Source organism: Aulonocara stuartgranti, assembly GCF_965226115.1.
Source record: "Aulonocara stuartgranti genome assembly, chromosome: 3".
Taxonomy (NCBI): domain Eukaryota; kingdom Metazoa; phylum Chordata; class Actinopteri; order Cichliformes; family Cichlidae; genus Aulonocara; species Aulonocara stuartgranti.
In genome coordinates, this window is record NC_138941.1 from 35,141,311 (window position 1) to 35,155,896 (window position 14,586).

General features: G+C 40.5%; 1 protein-coding gene across 3 annotated transcripts in view; it reads left to right on the forward strand.

Annotated features, from left to right (window-relative positions):
• Window positions 1-7,557, forward strand: part of elavl2 (ELAV like neuron-specific RNA binding protein 2) — a 31,453-nt gene extending 23,896 nt beyond the window's left edge. For all 3 annotated transcript variants that reach the window (XM_082528164.1, XM_082528165.1, XM_082528163.1), the window contains 4 exons: window positions 497-650; window positions 2,215-2,440; window positions 3,005-3,043; window positions 4,785-7,557. In XM_082528164.1, the coding sequence (XP_082384290.1) occupies window positions 497-650; window positions 2,215-2,440; window positions 3,005-3,043; window positions 4,785-5,115 (750 nt within the window). In that variant the 3' untranslated portion in view covers window positions 5,116-7,557. The remainder of the gene's footprint in view (window positions 1-496; window positions 651-2,214; window positions 2,441-3,004; window positions 3,044-4,784) is intronic.
• The last annotated feature ends 7,029 nt before the right edge of the window (window positions 7,558-14,586 follow it).

Consider the following 14,586-nt stretch of genomic DNA (forward strand, 5'->3'; position numbering starts at 1 on the left):
TTGTGTACACCACTTCTTTTTTTCCTTTTTCTTTTTTTTTTTGCAAAGCCCTGATTTCCTTTCACCTGCATTAATGGGGTCCCTCGGGTTAAGGATGGGAAAAGTTGAGCTCATTTTGGGACATTTTCAAACGTAGCCGACGGTCTGTATTGAATGTCTGGTTTGTGGTCTCACTGTGTTATCACGTGATGGTTAAAGTTGGAATACAGATGGTTTTACAAACACTGGCAGGCTTGATGTCTGCTGGCTATGATGTTAGGAGATGCCCTACACAGTAATGTAGTCTACAGAAGACGGTGTATTTAGTTTATCATGTGATGCAGTTCTGTGTGTGGCCTGCAAGTTCACTCACACGTGAGTTAGTTTATATTCTCTCCGCTATGACTCCGTTACAGCCTCTGTTCGGAGATAAGAATCAAAGGTGATGGATGGTCTAACCTGCTTGTGCGTAAACTGGCTGTAATATACTGAGGTCAACAACTGTTTCCACTTGTAGGTTTCCTATGCGCGTCCAAGCTCCGCCTCCATCAGAGATGCAAATTTATACGTCAGTGGCCTGCCAAAAACTATGACTCAGAAGGAACTGGAGCAGCTCTTCTCTCAGTACGGACGCATTATTACCTCACGCATTCTGGTGGACCAGGTGACTGGTGAGTACAGCATGACAGCTTCCCCTCGTCTTTGTTCCATCTTCACTCTGTCACGCCCATCCTCCCATTTCCCTCCTGACTGCCAGCAAAATGACACAACCAGGACTGAGAAATGCATCAGAGGTGTTGCTACGAGGTTCCCAAAAATGCAATTTTCCACCAGACATGCTCATAAATATGCATAGATGGAATATAAAATTGAGTATAAAGTAGCAAGACTCGATGCGTCATAATTTCTCCCTCCTGCCTGCACTTACTCCCTTTTCTCTTTCCATCCCCAAGGTGTACATGCGATACCTGTTTTATGGCAAGAAATGAAATGCATTTAGAGCAGTTATATTCTCCTTTCCTCAGCTGTCAAGCAGAAGCCTTATGAAACACTGATAAACAGAATCTTTCACTGGGACATTTCCCAGTGGTTCTGTCCCACTGCTGAAGCTTATTCCTTCTGGCGTGTGTTATGGGAATGGCTGTTTTCATAGTTTTCAAACATAAAACCACTTGTTCCTTGAGGATTCAATGGTCTTACCTTAGTATTAATAACCCAGCTCAGTCTTTCTGCAACCTGCAACTTTTTTATGTATAGAAATAACAGAAATGTGTTAATGAGCTAAAAATGTAAAAGTAGCAAAATGTGCAGCAAAAACTTCTTACACAAATGACATGGGAGGCTGGCCTGATTGACCAATACTGGCAAAGACTGCGCTCATTGGCAGGCAGCAGTCACATATGTGACCGAGGGGAATGACATGCACTGGTGTCCCAACAGGGCATTAAGAGGGTAAATAAGTCGAAGCAGCAAGTCAAGAGTGATGCAGCCCACTTAAAAGCCATTAAATCACATGGAGCCCACCTCAACTTAAATCCTCTCAAATCAATGTACAGGAGAAAGTGTTATTAAACCAATTAAATGTGCTGTCGCCTATAAATTGCTAATCAACCATATGTAAGATTAAGGCTGGGAATCACTGAGTTAAACGAATAACTAAATATGAATAATTAGCTTGTGTCTCTAGAGTGTGTCAAAGACCAAGTACCTGCGTCATCAGTTTTTCTACATCTGTGCTAACATAATGTAGCTTTTTCCTAATGTTCAGCTGCTAATAACAGGCAGTAAAATGTCACTTTACAGAGAAATTACAGCTGTTAAACTGCTACCAGCCTAGTTATATATAAAGTTTACTTCATAGATGTCCATAAATACATGTCACTGCTGATGTATGTCCTCCTCCTGTGTGTGTATGTTGTGTTATTTAATGAATTTCCAGACGTGGAACGCACTTCACTGTTAATACATACAAATATAAAAAAGCACATGTTTGTGGTCACGCATGCTGTAAGGTCATGCTTTTAAAACTGGAGTAAGAAATTACTTTACAGTGTAGTGACAGACCTTGAAAGCAGTTCACTGTACTACTGGGTAAAATGGTAAAGTCATATTGGAGGGGAATAAAAAGGCATATTGGCATTAAACGAGTCTACTTAAAAGGCTGATCATTAGGTCATGTTTTGACAGTCGGGTGAAGCTCAGTATGACTAATCTGGAGTTACTGGGCTCTCTCAGGTGTTTCCAGAGGAGTTGGCTTCATTCGTTTTGACCGGCGAGTTGAGGCTGAGGAGGCCATCAAGGGTCTGAACTGTCAGAAGCCGCCTGGTGCCACCGAACCCATTACAGTCAAGTTTGCAAACAACCCGAGCCAAAAGACCAGCCAGGCGCTGCTGTCCCAGCTCTATCAGTCACCCAATCGAAGGTACCCAGGACCCCTCGCACAGCAGGCACAACGCTTCAGGTAAAAGGGGCACACCAAAAAAGTATAATGCTGCTAGTGAAGCTGATTTTGTTGACCCTCTGAGGTTTTTGGATATTAGCATTTAAATTGTCTCACTGGCAGTATCGTGAAAATATTCTGTGTCGGAGCTCGTCGGTACTCTGGGCAGAATATATCATCCCCATTATTACATTCTTGACTTTGCGGCATGTTGCAGACGTAGGCCTACCACACAATCGGGTTTAAACAGATGTTTGGCAAATGTGGAAATGAGATGAGCAATGAATGAACAAATTGTGCAAGTTAGTCCAAAAAATGTGTTAATTTTCAGTGTGCTGATTGATGTCAGTGGTTGTTAAAGCTGCCACCCTGTCAGCCTAATTGACCCTTTTTCTGTATGAACTGCAAGTCTCCTGTTGGCTGTGTTGTGAAGGATGACTGGGAAAATTTAAGTGGAACAGCAGACTTTAATCGTGGTATCAGACCCATTACTCATCTTTGTCATCCTGTCAAAACTCATCAGCTTCCTGAAAAGTTTCTTTCTTATAAAATTAATTTGTCTGTTGGTGTTTTGCTTTTTTTAAGGTTGGACAATCTGCTGAACATGGCCTACGGAGTCAAAAGGTAAATTGACTTTCTGTTTTAGATTCTGTAGTCTGCCTTAATTGATCCTTGAGGGAAATTCCGAGCTAACGTGAGGGAGCTGATGGGATACATTTTGTTGTTTATTTCCTATGAGCTCTATGGCAGCATTGTGTAGGTAGTTAACACTGCATAAAGTGGCACTGATTCAATATGAGACTGCTGCTCAAAGCAAATGCTTTTCTGTGCATCCACAACAAATATACACACAATTCAGTTGGTGTGGGTGAATCAGGCTGTTTGTCTTCACAGTAAGTCATGATGTAAATATTGAACAGCTGCTGCAGATGCCTAAAGGCAGACCTGTGTATGCTGAGAGCATAGGCTGGAGGGGCAGGGAGACCAGCGGAGGATGTCAAAAACTACCTGCTAAATTTATCTGATTTAAGTCGCTCTTACTGCCTGATGTGGCATCGTTTCTGGTTTGGTTTACAATTTCTAAAGCATAAATAACATGACTGCGTTGTCTGTAGGTTGCTAACCGGGTCGATATCCTTTAATCTAATTGAGTATTTAGTGCGTTAATACTAAAGCGCAGCATGTGGTCTGCTCAGCTGCCATGTTGGAGAATCTGAAGTGCAGTTTGTGGCAAAATGTGGTGACTCTTTATGGTTTGAACAAAGCAGAGTCTCTGTATCTTTGGGGACACGGAGGTGACTGCTTTAGTGGCCATGCTCAGTGTTTAACATAAACGGGTTTAGGTATTTGTCCTTTAAACGTGTTCTCTGAAATAAGGAAACTGTATAAAATCAGCTGCTGGTGATGCAGTGGAGCGCTTTAATCTAGAGCTAATGTCACAACATGTGATAGATTAAAGCACTGTCTACGCCGCTTGTCTACATAACAAAGGGCAGACTCTTACAATCTTACTCGCTATTGCACAAAATTGCACGTTTGTATTGAGCTTTGCACTCTTACCTTGATCTATTATGGACAGCCCTGTCCTGTTTTAAACTTCGTTGCGTCAGACGTCTTTCAGGATTCGCCGGGATACCAGTTTGTCTCAGTTCAGTTTTATAAGAATGTCTTCCTCGTGTGTGATTGAAGTCCAGTTCCCTGAAAGCTCAAAGAGCCGTCACCAGCAGCAATAGACGTGCGATTTCTCCTCTGCCGTGCTCGTTGGCTGACGTCTTGGTTGCCAAATTTCTCCGTGGGTCCTTGATGCTGGGAGCACACCTGTCATAGTGGATGTTCCCTGAGAGGCCAAGTGGAGCAGCTAATCTTGTGTGACACCTGCTGCAATAATTCATAGGCTTTTCATGCACTTTGAATTTTGTTTCTTAAATCTGCAAAAGCACACTTACCAAAGGCCAGAGCCTTTCTGTGCCTCGTTATTATGCTCTTGGCAACTGCCAACTGATTTGGAGGAAATAATTTCCTTTGCAGTTGTGAAGCTACAAACTAAATGTGTGGGGAGTAGCTCGAGGACTGAATCTGTGCATTTATTCTGAGGGTTGCTGCTCAGGTGACTTGCTGCAGAAGATGAAGGAAGTGTGTTTTGTGAAAAATCTGATTATGTAATTCCTGAAATGAAAGAATGGCACTAGCACCATATGGCCATAGAAGCATCCATGGCTCACGATGTGTGGGTAGAGCTGATCCCTGCAGAGACTTGTCACACTCTGTTAGGCTTGTTGGTACGATCTCCTGTCTTATAAAATGGCCCGTTTTGTGCTCATTTTGGCTCTTGCCTTGAACCATGTTACTTTTTGTGTTTTAACAGCAGGTTCTCCCCGATGGCCATTGACGGGGTGACCAGCTTGGCTGGCATCAACATCCCGGGGCACGCGGGCACTGGCTGGTGCATCTTCGTCTACAACCTGGCTCCGGACGCAGATGAAAGCATCCTTTGGCAGATGTTCGGGCCGTTTGGTGCTGTCACAAACGTCAAGGTTATCCGCGACTTTAACACAAACAAGTGCAAAGGATTTGGTTTTGTCACCATGACGAATTACGACGAGGCAGCTGTGGCCATCGCCAGCTTGAATGGATACCGCCTTGGGGACAGAGTTCTGCAAGTGTCATTCAAAACCAACAAAACACACAAAGCCTGAAACTCAGATTGTTTCTAGAAAACTCACCAGAAAATGGAAACAGAAAATGGAAGCGTATTGACCGTAACTTTCTACATTAGTAACAAGAGCTTTGTAAATCAGTGTTGCGAAGAAAAACGATATTTAGCGTCCAACAATGTGATCTCTTTTTTTTCCTTCTCTTTTTTCCCATTGCTACACTTTGAATCTTCTCTATACTTTAAAACAGAAAAATACCTGCAGGTCTTGATGCCTGTCATGTTGACTTCTCTTGCTGTCTTTACAGATGGACCATCTAAAATGTTACTCTAGGTTTTGTCATTTTGTTGCACATCTGCTTTGAAACAGTAAGTCTTGTAAGGTTATGTGTAGTGATTTTTCTTTGTACTTCTGTGTCCTGATTTGCCACACGTGCGTTTATGCCTTCGGTGGTTAGCAAGTACTTGCGTTGAACTATTTGCGGTTCTGTTAATTTTGTAAGTATTCTGTTTCCTGTAATATCAGTTGGTTATTGGTTGGCTGCATAATGTTGCTTATTGTACAATTAACAGATAAAAAGACAAAAAAAAAGATTCTTAAAGCAGTACCTTGCCAAAGAGCTAAGAACCTCTTTGATGTGGGTTTAAAAGCATCTATTTTTATAAAAAGAAAAATTTGGAGAAACTTTTTACTGGACCTGGAACAAAATATTTTGACTTGGATACTTTGAGAAATATCTTCATATGACACCTTGTGAGCTTTTGAACTTTACAAGAAAGTTTGCAGTGGTTGAAATTTCTGGAGAGATTTATGATGTAAAAGATACCTTTTGAGATCTTTGTATTACCTTTAGATTATAGAATCAGTGGCAGTGCTGGTTTCATTTGTAAAATCATCTGTGGGTCCCCCCCCCCCCCCCCCCCCCCCTCCCCTCGGTCGTCTGGTCGTTACGGCTAGCGACTCGCTTTCCGGTCTGATTTGGAAACGGACAAAACTTCAAAGGTTGATCTGCAAAAAGTGCATGAAAAATTAAAAACATGGAGATATCATAAAGGTAAATGGGGGATTTAAAAAAAGGGAAAAAAGAAAAATCAGTTCTTCCTCTAAGATTCCCTTCAGATGGAGCTCATGGTGTTTTGTGGTGTATCTACAATATCATTAGACTGATTTTTGTCTTAATATCAACCAATGAGGGTTTTTACATACTTTGTATGAAAGATTGAAGACAAGCCAGTGAAGGCAGCAGCATCAAAAAACAACTAGCGTGACAAATAGAAGGGTTCCTCCTGAGCTTTGAGCTGTGTAAATAAGTCCTTTTTTATGTTGAGTACTTGGCAGACTTTGGTTTTTGTTTGGACTTCATTGAAAAGTGTTATTATATACAACTTTCTTTTCAGGACTGTGTAAGGTCTTTTTTTTGTTTTTGGGTCTTTATTTTCAGTTTCTCTTCAGTTGAAATACTTGAGTTGTCGTCCTATGGACTAGCATTAGTGCATCAGATTTGTTGGTTGTTAGGTCTGTAGATAGTCTTGCTTCGTTAAAAAAAAAAAAGGTATTAAGAAACTATAGACATTTGTTTTGGTTTTTTTTTATATATAAACATTATAGATATATATTTATGTGGTAAAGAATGGATATAAACCACAGTTTTGAACTATTTGATTACTTTTTTCATACTCATATCTCTATATATAAATATATACGTAATGCATATAACCTGTCTTTAAAATCGTAAAAAGGTGTATATTGCTTTATTCACTTTGGGGAAGGGCGGTGAAGCAGTTCCATTAACAATAGCAAAGTTGGTTGCAGAAGTTTGTCAACATCTAGCTCATCTCAAACACATGAATGGAGGCTGGTTGAGCCTTAGATGCACTGAATACTGCACCTGCATCCTGCTTGGTATTTCAACCGATTATTAGTCATGCTTTCCCTTAAACGAGCAGTGTGCTATGCATTATATAATTATCTTTGCAACTGCTTTTTCTTGTTTATCTATTCCTTCTTTGTGTTACTTGTACAAGTTAAACTTTAAGTCTAGATGAGTTGTGATACTTGCTGCTGTAGGGAAGAGACAACATTTGTCATGCCTGACCTGCCACTGCTGAGAATAAGTTTTGTTTTTCCTTTATGTAACCGCTTGATGTTTTTTTTTTTTTTTTTTTTTGTTTTGTTTTTTTCTCTATTTTATTTTTTTCCTTTTATTTTTTATTTATTTATTTATTTTTGGTCTTGGGAAACTGTGCTGCAGGTCTGGCATGAGGAAATGTTTCCTCCCATCCCTCTTTTCTCAATTCTTAATATGAGAGTGATTATTTATTTGAAGTTGTATAGTCTGACTTGGTTCACAGCATTTTTGGAATAGAATCTTTTTGTTAAGTATTTAAAAGGATGTACATGTTCTTTACTTTGTGTTTGGATACTTTTGGATTTATTTTTTTTTCCATGTTCAGTACATCAATAAATAAGTTGAAGGGCAATGAAGCTTTGTGATTGGATCATTCCTGTTTCCTGTCTGACAGGAAACTGAGTTTTATTAACTACATGCCGAAATGTTTAGTTTTAAACTGTTGTGCTTTAAGCTGGAAACGACCCCCCATTAACTAGCCAGTCTAATTGCTTTGCTTTTCACTTGACAGTTGCTCAAATGTTTCAGTACTTAGGCTTCCTTAAAAAAAGCAATATGCAGTTTTTAACTTTGTTTAAATGATATGATGCACTTCCCTGCTGATGGGCAGATTTCCGGGCTTTTAATGCTCTCTGCTTCTGTAGTAATTCTCTCCACGTACACGAGAAAGCCAAATAGATTTGCAGAATGTTTAAATGCCCGGTGACACAAACTTTACTGGCAGTGAAATGGTAGGGTTCATCTTTTCTAAATTAAATTGGACAGGATTTATTTTGGAATGAAGTAGCCTTAAAGTGGACCTGTTATTAACGGCTCAGTCTTCCCTATTTAGTACTCGTCCTTGGTGCAGCGCCTCAGTTCATCCACCGTCTCAAACAAGCTCGACTGGTACAAAGGGCTGTGCCACGAAAATGTCCAGCAGCAGCCTGAACTGCTCATGCAAGCCCGGATGGATCCATGCTTTCATGTTCAAGTCTGACCCCGACTCGCGCATTTACAATCTTCTATCATCCAACTGTATAAGCTTGTGTGAGTTGTAGCCCCAGTTTCCTGTTCTGGGATGACAGTGTCCTGCTACTGTAGTAATCTGCTCCAAGATTCAACATGTTCATTCACAGATGCTCTTCTGCAGAACTTGGTTGTAACGAGCAGTTATTCGATGTAGTTGCCCTCCTATTAGTGCAAAGCAGTCTTGCTGTTTTCTTCTGGTCTCCACTACAATATTTTCCTTTTTGGACATTTCTCTAAACCTTAGATGGCGGTGTTGGGAAACCAGTAGAGCAGTTTCTGAAATATCCAGACCAACCTGTCTGGCATCAAACTTTAGCAGGCTGTGTTAACGTGTGCATTTTAAAGCAATTGAAAGTGAACCTAATAAAGTGGCCACCTTTTACTGAAACCTTACGATCATGAGACGACACTTTTAACCCACCCAACTGCTTCACTTTGGAAATTTTGGGGTGTGAGGAGGGGTTGCCACTGTAGCTGTACCTTCTTAGCTTTTCACTGCACTGTAGTACTGAGGTTGGAGTAGTTTAGATACAATATTTGAAAGTGCTGAACTTCAAATGTGTTTAAAAAAAAAAAAAATGCTAATCTATTTTCAGGTTTCTTCTGCAGGAGGTTGAGGTATAATTGGGGCACAGTTCAGGTGCTGACTTGAATGTTCCAACACAAAGAGCAGCGCAAGGCTTGAAGGAAGAAGCCTGGTCTAGAGTATTGATTTCTTTTTCTTTCTCCCCTTCCTTTTTATTTTTTATCTCATGCTCCACTTGAGGCTGACGGTCGCTGATGAAATGGCCTGCTTTGAAGTACGCTTCCCTACAGAGCAGCCACCTCACACTGCCCGACTGTCATTTTAGGGGCACTGCAAGGACGTAGATGGGAGCTGCTTTATAAGCCAGTTGCTTTTTTTTTTCTTCTCTCTTCCCCCTTTTGTAAAGAAAGCATTTCTGAAGTATCCACTGTTTTTTGGGGGGAGTGGGGTTTCAGCACACTGCTCAGTTTAATGAAAACAATATTTATGGCATGCTCAATCATGTAGTCATTCTAGCTCTCTGTTTGGCTCCAGCAGATAAGAAGGCTGCTCTTTGAGCTCCTTATAAAGCTTCCCCTCCGATATTTACGGTTCCATTAGCCTGCGTGCGCGAGCAGAAATGTCTTTCCCTGAAAGGAGTCGTGTGTTTTGTTTTTTTGTTGTTTTTTTTTAAAAGCAGTGTCAATATTAAGATTTCATGACACTTCTCTGGTTTGTGGATCTTTGCTGGAAACGGATGATGTGTGAGGGAGCTTTGGCTGAGCGACGGCGTGCTTGGTTTTTATCTGACATGTTAGCGGCTCTTCTCGCAGCTGAAACTGGTCTTATCGTGGCACTACAAATGATTTTGAACTGTGTGCAGTGATTACATGCTGCTAGTGAAAACAGGATTAGGCTTCAGCAGTTAACGGGCGTCACAGACGAGTTGGTGTGAGTTTATAGCACGTTGTGCTTTTAGTTGTTTGACATAAAGTAATGCATTTTCAGTGGGTTTCCTCCAGCTGTGCACTGAATCAGCAGTGTTTTGGCAGGTGCAGAAAATTGCATCGACTTCTCTTTGAATGCTCATTCAAAGATTTCATTCAGATCGCAAGATGAAGCACAAAGGACTAAAAATTAGCTTTTTGACTTTGACGGGGATTATTATTCATTATTATTATTCATGGACTTTCATTAGATGTACTTCCATAGGCCAGCCTGAATAAAGTGCAGTGAAAGAATTTCACTAAGTCCTACTTTATTACAGAAAAACAAAATGTACAAACTGGACCAGCGTGCAGGGTTTTGTTTACCGAAGCATTTCAAAAAACAAAAGCTGTAGTTTGTTGGAGCACGGCGATGTCTCAGTTGTTTTTATAGATCTGTAGTATTTGAACGCAATTTGGACCTCACGGATATTTTTATGAACCTTGTGATGCGTTCTTCCAATCAGCTTTGGAAGAACATTGCAAATGAAGGTAATGCATTTGAACACAACTGCAAGAATGATTTGATATTTTTAATATCATTTATTAAAAATAATAGTATTGGGTTAAATATTCCATGTAGGAGCCACATTTGAGCTGAAATAACCTTTTGTAGCCGTTTTGTCTCAATTCTTCAATTCTCCATGTAAATTAAATTCAAAAAGATTCCAGAGTTGTGATTTTAAAGTTTTCTGCATCCATATGTAATCAAATCAAATCTGGGCTTTGATTGGCCCACTCCATATAACTATTTCCTCTTTCTGAGCCAATCTTTGGTGCTTGGCATCATTATCCCACTAAAAGCTTCCACTTCAGGTTCAATTGAACTTTGCGGCAGGTGGCTTGATCATCAAGCGTCTGATGACATGCAGATGTTAGTCAGTGGATACTAGTCTCTGTGGCTGTCACACACACTCTTTGTACAGCTTTATCTTTGATTTGTCTGTTCAGGGACAAATATTCCAAGATCCCCGGTCTTTGTACGTTCATAATTTTTGGAATGCAAAGTTGTTCCACTGGTATGAATCCCATTCCAGTTAAATTTCTCTGATTGTAGATGCATGCATCGAGATTACCTGCAGATGCTGTAAGGCTATTTTGTTATTATTTTATTTATTGGAGACAATTTTTATCTTTAAAGTCATTAGCAGTGATTTTCCTTACATTGGAAACATTTATTTCAAATAATTTCAGGTTTTCTCTAAATCGTGGCTCTTTTAGCTCCTGGCAAACTGATACCACACAGTTGAGCTGCAAAGAGAACAGCACAGCCTCCAAGGTTTAAATAACACAATACTCATTTTATAGATTTAAAGGTGTGATAAATGTAGGAGTGTATTTAATTCTCTTATCAGCTTTTCAAAATTTAGGGCTCTGAATATTGCTGCATGATGTCAGTTCTGTCTTCTTCAAGAATATTGTAATAGTATTTCATTAAGGTTCAAATATTTGACACTTGATCAGACAGCTGAATCTGTAATTATTGGATAAAGTTTCTATTTTTCCAAATGAATTAAGCCTTTCCCTCACAAAAAACCCAAACTGCAGCAGTGCCCTGTGGGATGCCCAGGGTTAGCCCATCATCAGGGGTAATTAGCCTAAGGAGAAATGTGCTTGATGCTGTGTGTGCCTGGTCTTTGCTTTCTAGGGTATAAAAAAACCCCTTTATCCTCTTTACCCTTGATGTCCAGCTCTAATGTGGTGCAGCTTTGACCTGCAGTCCCACAAGTCTAGTGCATAAAGAGTAGAGCTCCAGCGATGTGTCCCCTATACTTCAGCCTACATTTCAGATGGTGTTGATGAAGAAAATAGTCACACACATGCTCTCTCTCAGCGTCTCGACACCTGGTTACTGCTCGTACCCTTGCAACTGCTCACCTTGGACTTGTGAAGCCTAGCCTGGTATGTAATGAAACGAGAGAAGTAAAACTCTGCTTTTGGGTTTTGGCCAGAGCTGCTGCTGATGTCAGCAAGCTGCACATAAACACATTTGCATGTGGTCTGTCTGCCCGTCTGATTTATGGCTCACCAGGTTTTTAGTTGTGCTCATTTATAAGTTGCTTTTTCACACATGCTTTTCTCCCTTGGTTTTATGGTGGGAGTTACTTTTTCATACAGATAAATTTGGAAAATTGGAAGTTAAAACCAGCGTTGGTCAAGTTACTTGAAAAAAGTAATCAGTAACTAATTACTGATTACTTCCCCCAAAAGGTAATCCTGTTACTTTACGGATTACTTATTTTCAAAAGTAATTAATTGGCCATTCTTGTATTTTGCTCGTTTGTGTTGTTGTGTTTGCACATCTCTGTTGCTTGTGGGGCTCGCACACAAGAATTTCACTCGCATGTGCTGTGCCAGTGTGCCTGCACATGTGATGTGACAATAAAAAGTGATTTGATTTGATTTGATTAATTAGTTACTTTTTAAAAACACGATTTACAACCTGAAGAGGTGATAAAGTGATAGATCTTTCAGCCCAATTCGACTTTTTCTGCATAATCCATCATACAAAATGTAATCAAATGGAAAAGTCTCTTTTTAAAACTTGTTTTATTAGTTTTAATCTTTTAACTTTATGCATCAAGCAAAAATTTAATTATATGCAACATTCTCTGACTGGAATAAATTAGTTTAACATTTAAACCTATTTTCTGCACATTCCAGCACATAAAATAAAATTTACACTGTCTTTCAAATAGATGCAAGTAAAACACAGCAGAAAATAAATAAAGTCAAAGACTCAGCGGTCCTGTTGCTCTATTTTCACCTGTAAAGCAGGACTGCGGTAGGCGGAGGTTTACCCTGGTGCAGGTGTGCCGCGGTCAGTTGAAGAATCCGCGAGTTTCTCTGTGAGTTTCCCATTACGTCGTTGCGCACTCAGTGCTTACTTGGAAGTTTAGGGGTTTTTTCGCTGTAAAAATAAGTTTTCTTCCCACGCACGATGGACGCTAATGTTTTTGTCACTTTTTATGGAATCAAACTCAAAGTAAGGTCAGTATTTCCACGCTTTAAACGCTGCACGCTCATACTCTCTCCTGCACTCGATATATGATCCACTGTTGATCTGCACACAGCTGTTGTCACGAACGTCGCACTCGCTTACCTCACTGTCATGAGACATTCTCGCAAAAAAAATCACGGTTTTAGTAACGCAGCGTTCCTACGGGAAAGTAACGGTAATCTACCGTTTTTGCGATAGTAATCCCTTACTTTACTCGTTACCTGGAAAAAGTAATCGGTAATCGTTACAAGTAACGCGTTACTGCCCATCTCTGGTTATAAGTGACAAAATATTCTGGATAACTGCAAAATCATTGCAGTAACTAATAAAATTTGAAAGCTTAATAATCTCTGGACATGTAAAATTGAGATGCTGTCCAGTTAAGAGGAGAAGAGAAGCAATCAAAACTATTCTGGTTCTGATTATCGAAAACCAACCGGTTGCCTTCAGTTGCAAATGTTTAGTTCCACTCTCTCTTTGGGGCTCCAATCACGCAGGCCTATGTGATCCCCTGGCAAGCGCAGGTTGCTGGGGGAAAGTGTATTCCCTGACTAGATGGCGAGTGGTTTCTGAAGGTTGCTGGTAGACGCTACTGTAGCTGAAGAGAGGTGCATGATGCTAGCAGATTGCCACAGTCAACTGTAGTTTGCATAGAAGATGCTGACTTGTCCACAAACTCACAGCTACACTGCGCAGAGGTGAAACTGAAAAGTGTCACGCAAACCATAAATGGAGACTCTTTGCTTTCAAAGAATAAGTTATGCCTGTTTAAATATGTTCTCTGCAGCAGTGAGGCAGAATATAAACTTTGAAGACAGTCCCCAGTTCTGGTCTGTGCCACTCTTTGAAATTTTCTCTTGACTGTTGGGTCAGCAAGTGTTTGCAGACAGGTTGGCAATCTTTTAGTGACCACAGCGATCATAAGGTGGTTTTAGTGCACCATCCTCTTTGCAAGCAGCTAGCAGCTGCGGACTTCCTGACGAACTACTCGTCTACCAGTTAGGGACACATTTTTCCCCAGTGGCTGGTGGTTGCCCCGCACCCCCGCCTAAGGATCTCTATGCCTGTGAATGACGCCTTACTTTTAAACCAGTTCGATTTATTGTAGTCTCTCAACATCATGTCACCACAGCAAATCATCTTATACTTTTAACACATGGTCTCTGCTGTATTTAAATGAGGAAAGGGAGCAAAAGGCAATGCATCAATGTATCCTAAATCACCTGTTTTTGTGAGAGGCCACAAATAATTTGCTGCCAATCCTGGTAGTTGGAAGCAAATCATTTGTCGGCATCTGATTCAGGTCCTGGCAACCACTGATCTTGTTGTGCCATCCTTGACATTACACACGCACAAACCTCACTGCTCGACCCTCCCGGCTAAAAAGAATTTCTCATCCGTCTCATTTCCTCCGATCCACTTGTTCCCTCAATTTTTTATTTTTTATTAATTTTTTTGTCATCGTCTTTCTTCCGTGGATGAAATGCTCTTGAACATGTTAACTGAAAAGGCCTTTAATCTGATTGGGGTGGAGTGGTTGAATAGTGGTGCTTTATGTGGCTTGTATATGATCCTTAATGGCCCCGTGTCACAGATAATTACGAGTACCTTCTCTGCGTGTGAGGTTCCTCCATTAAGCACTTCCTGAAATATTCTTGTTAACAAATGGTTAGGAAGGGTTAGGCATGTTGCAGCTGCCTGTTTAAGAGGATAAGTGGTGATCAGCGGTGCTTGTTTGATTGTGCACAAATTCAAATGAGTCAACTGCAAAGTTGAAAACAGTGAAATGGAGTTGGAGTAGCATTTTTGTCTGGCTTGAAATTAATTAAATGTTGAAGGTCAGAGGAAATAAGACCCTTTTTTCCAGTACACTACACTCAGA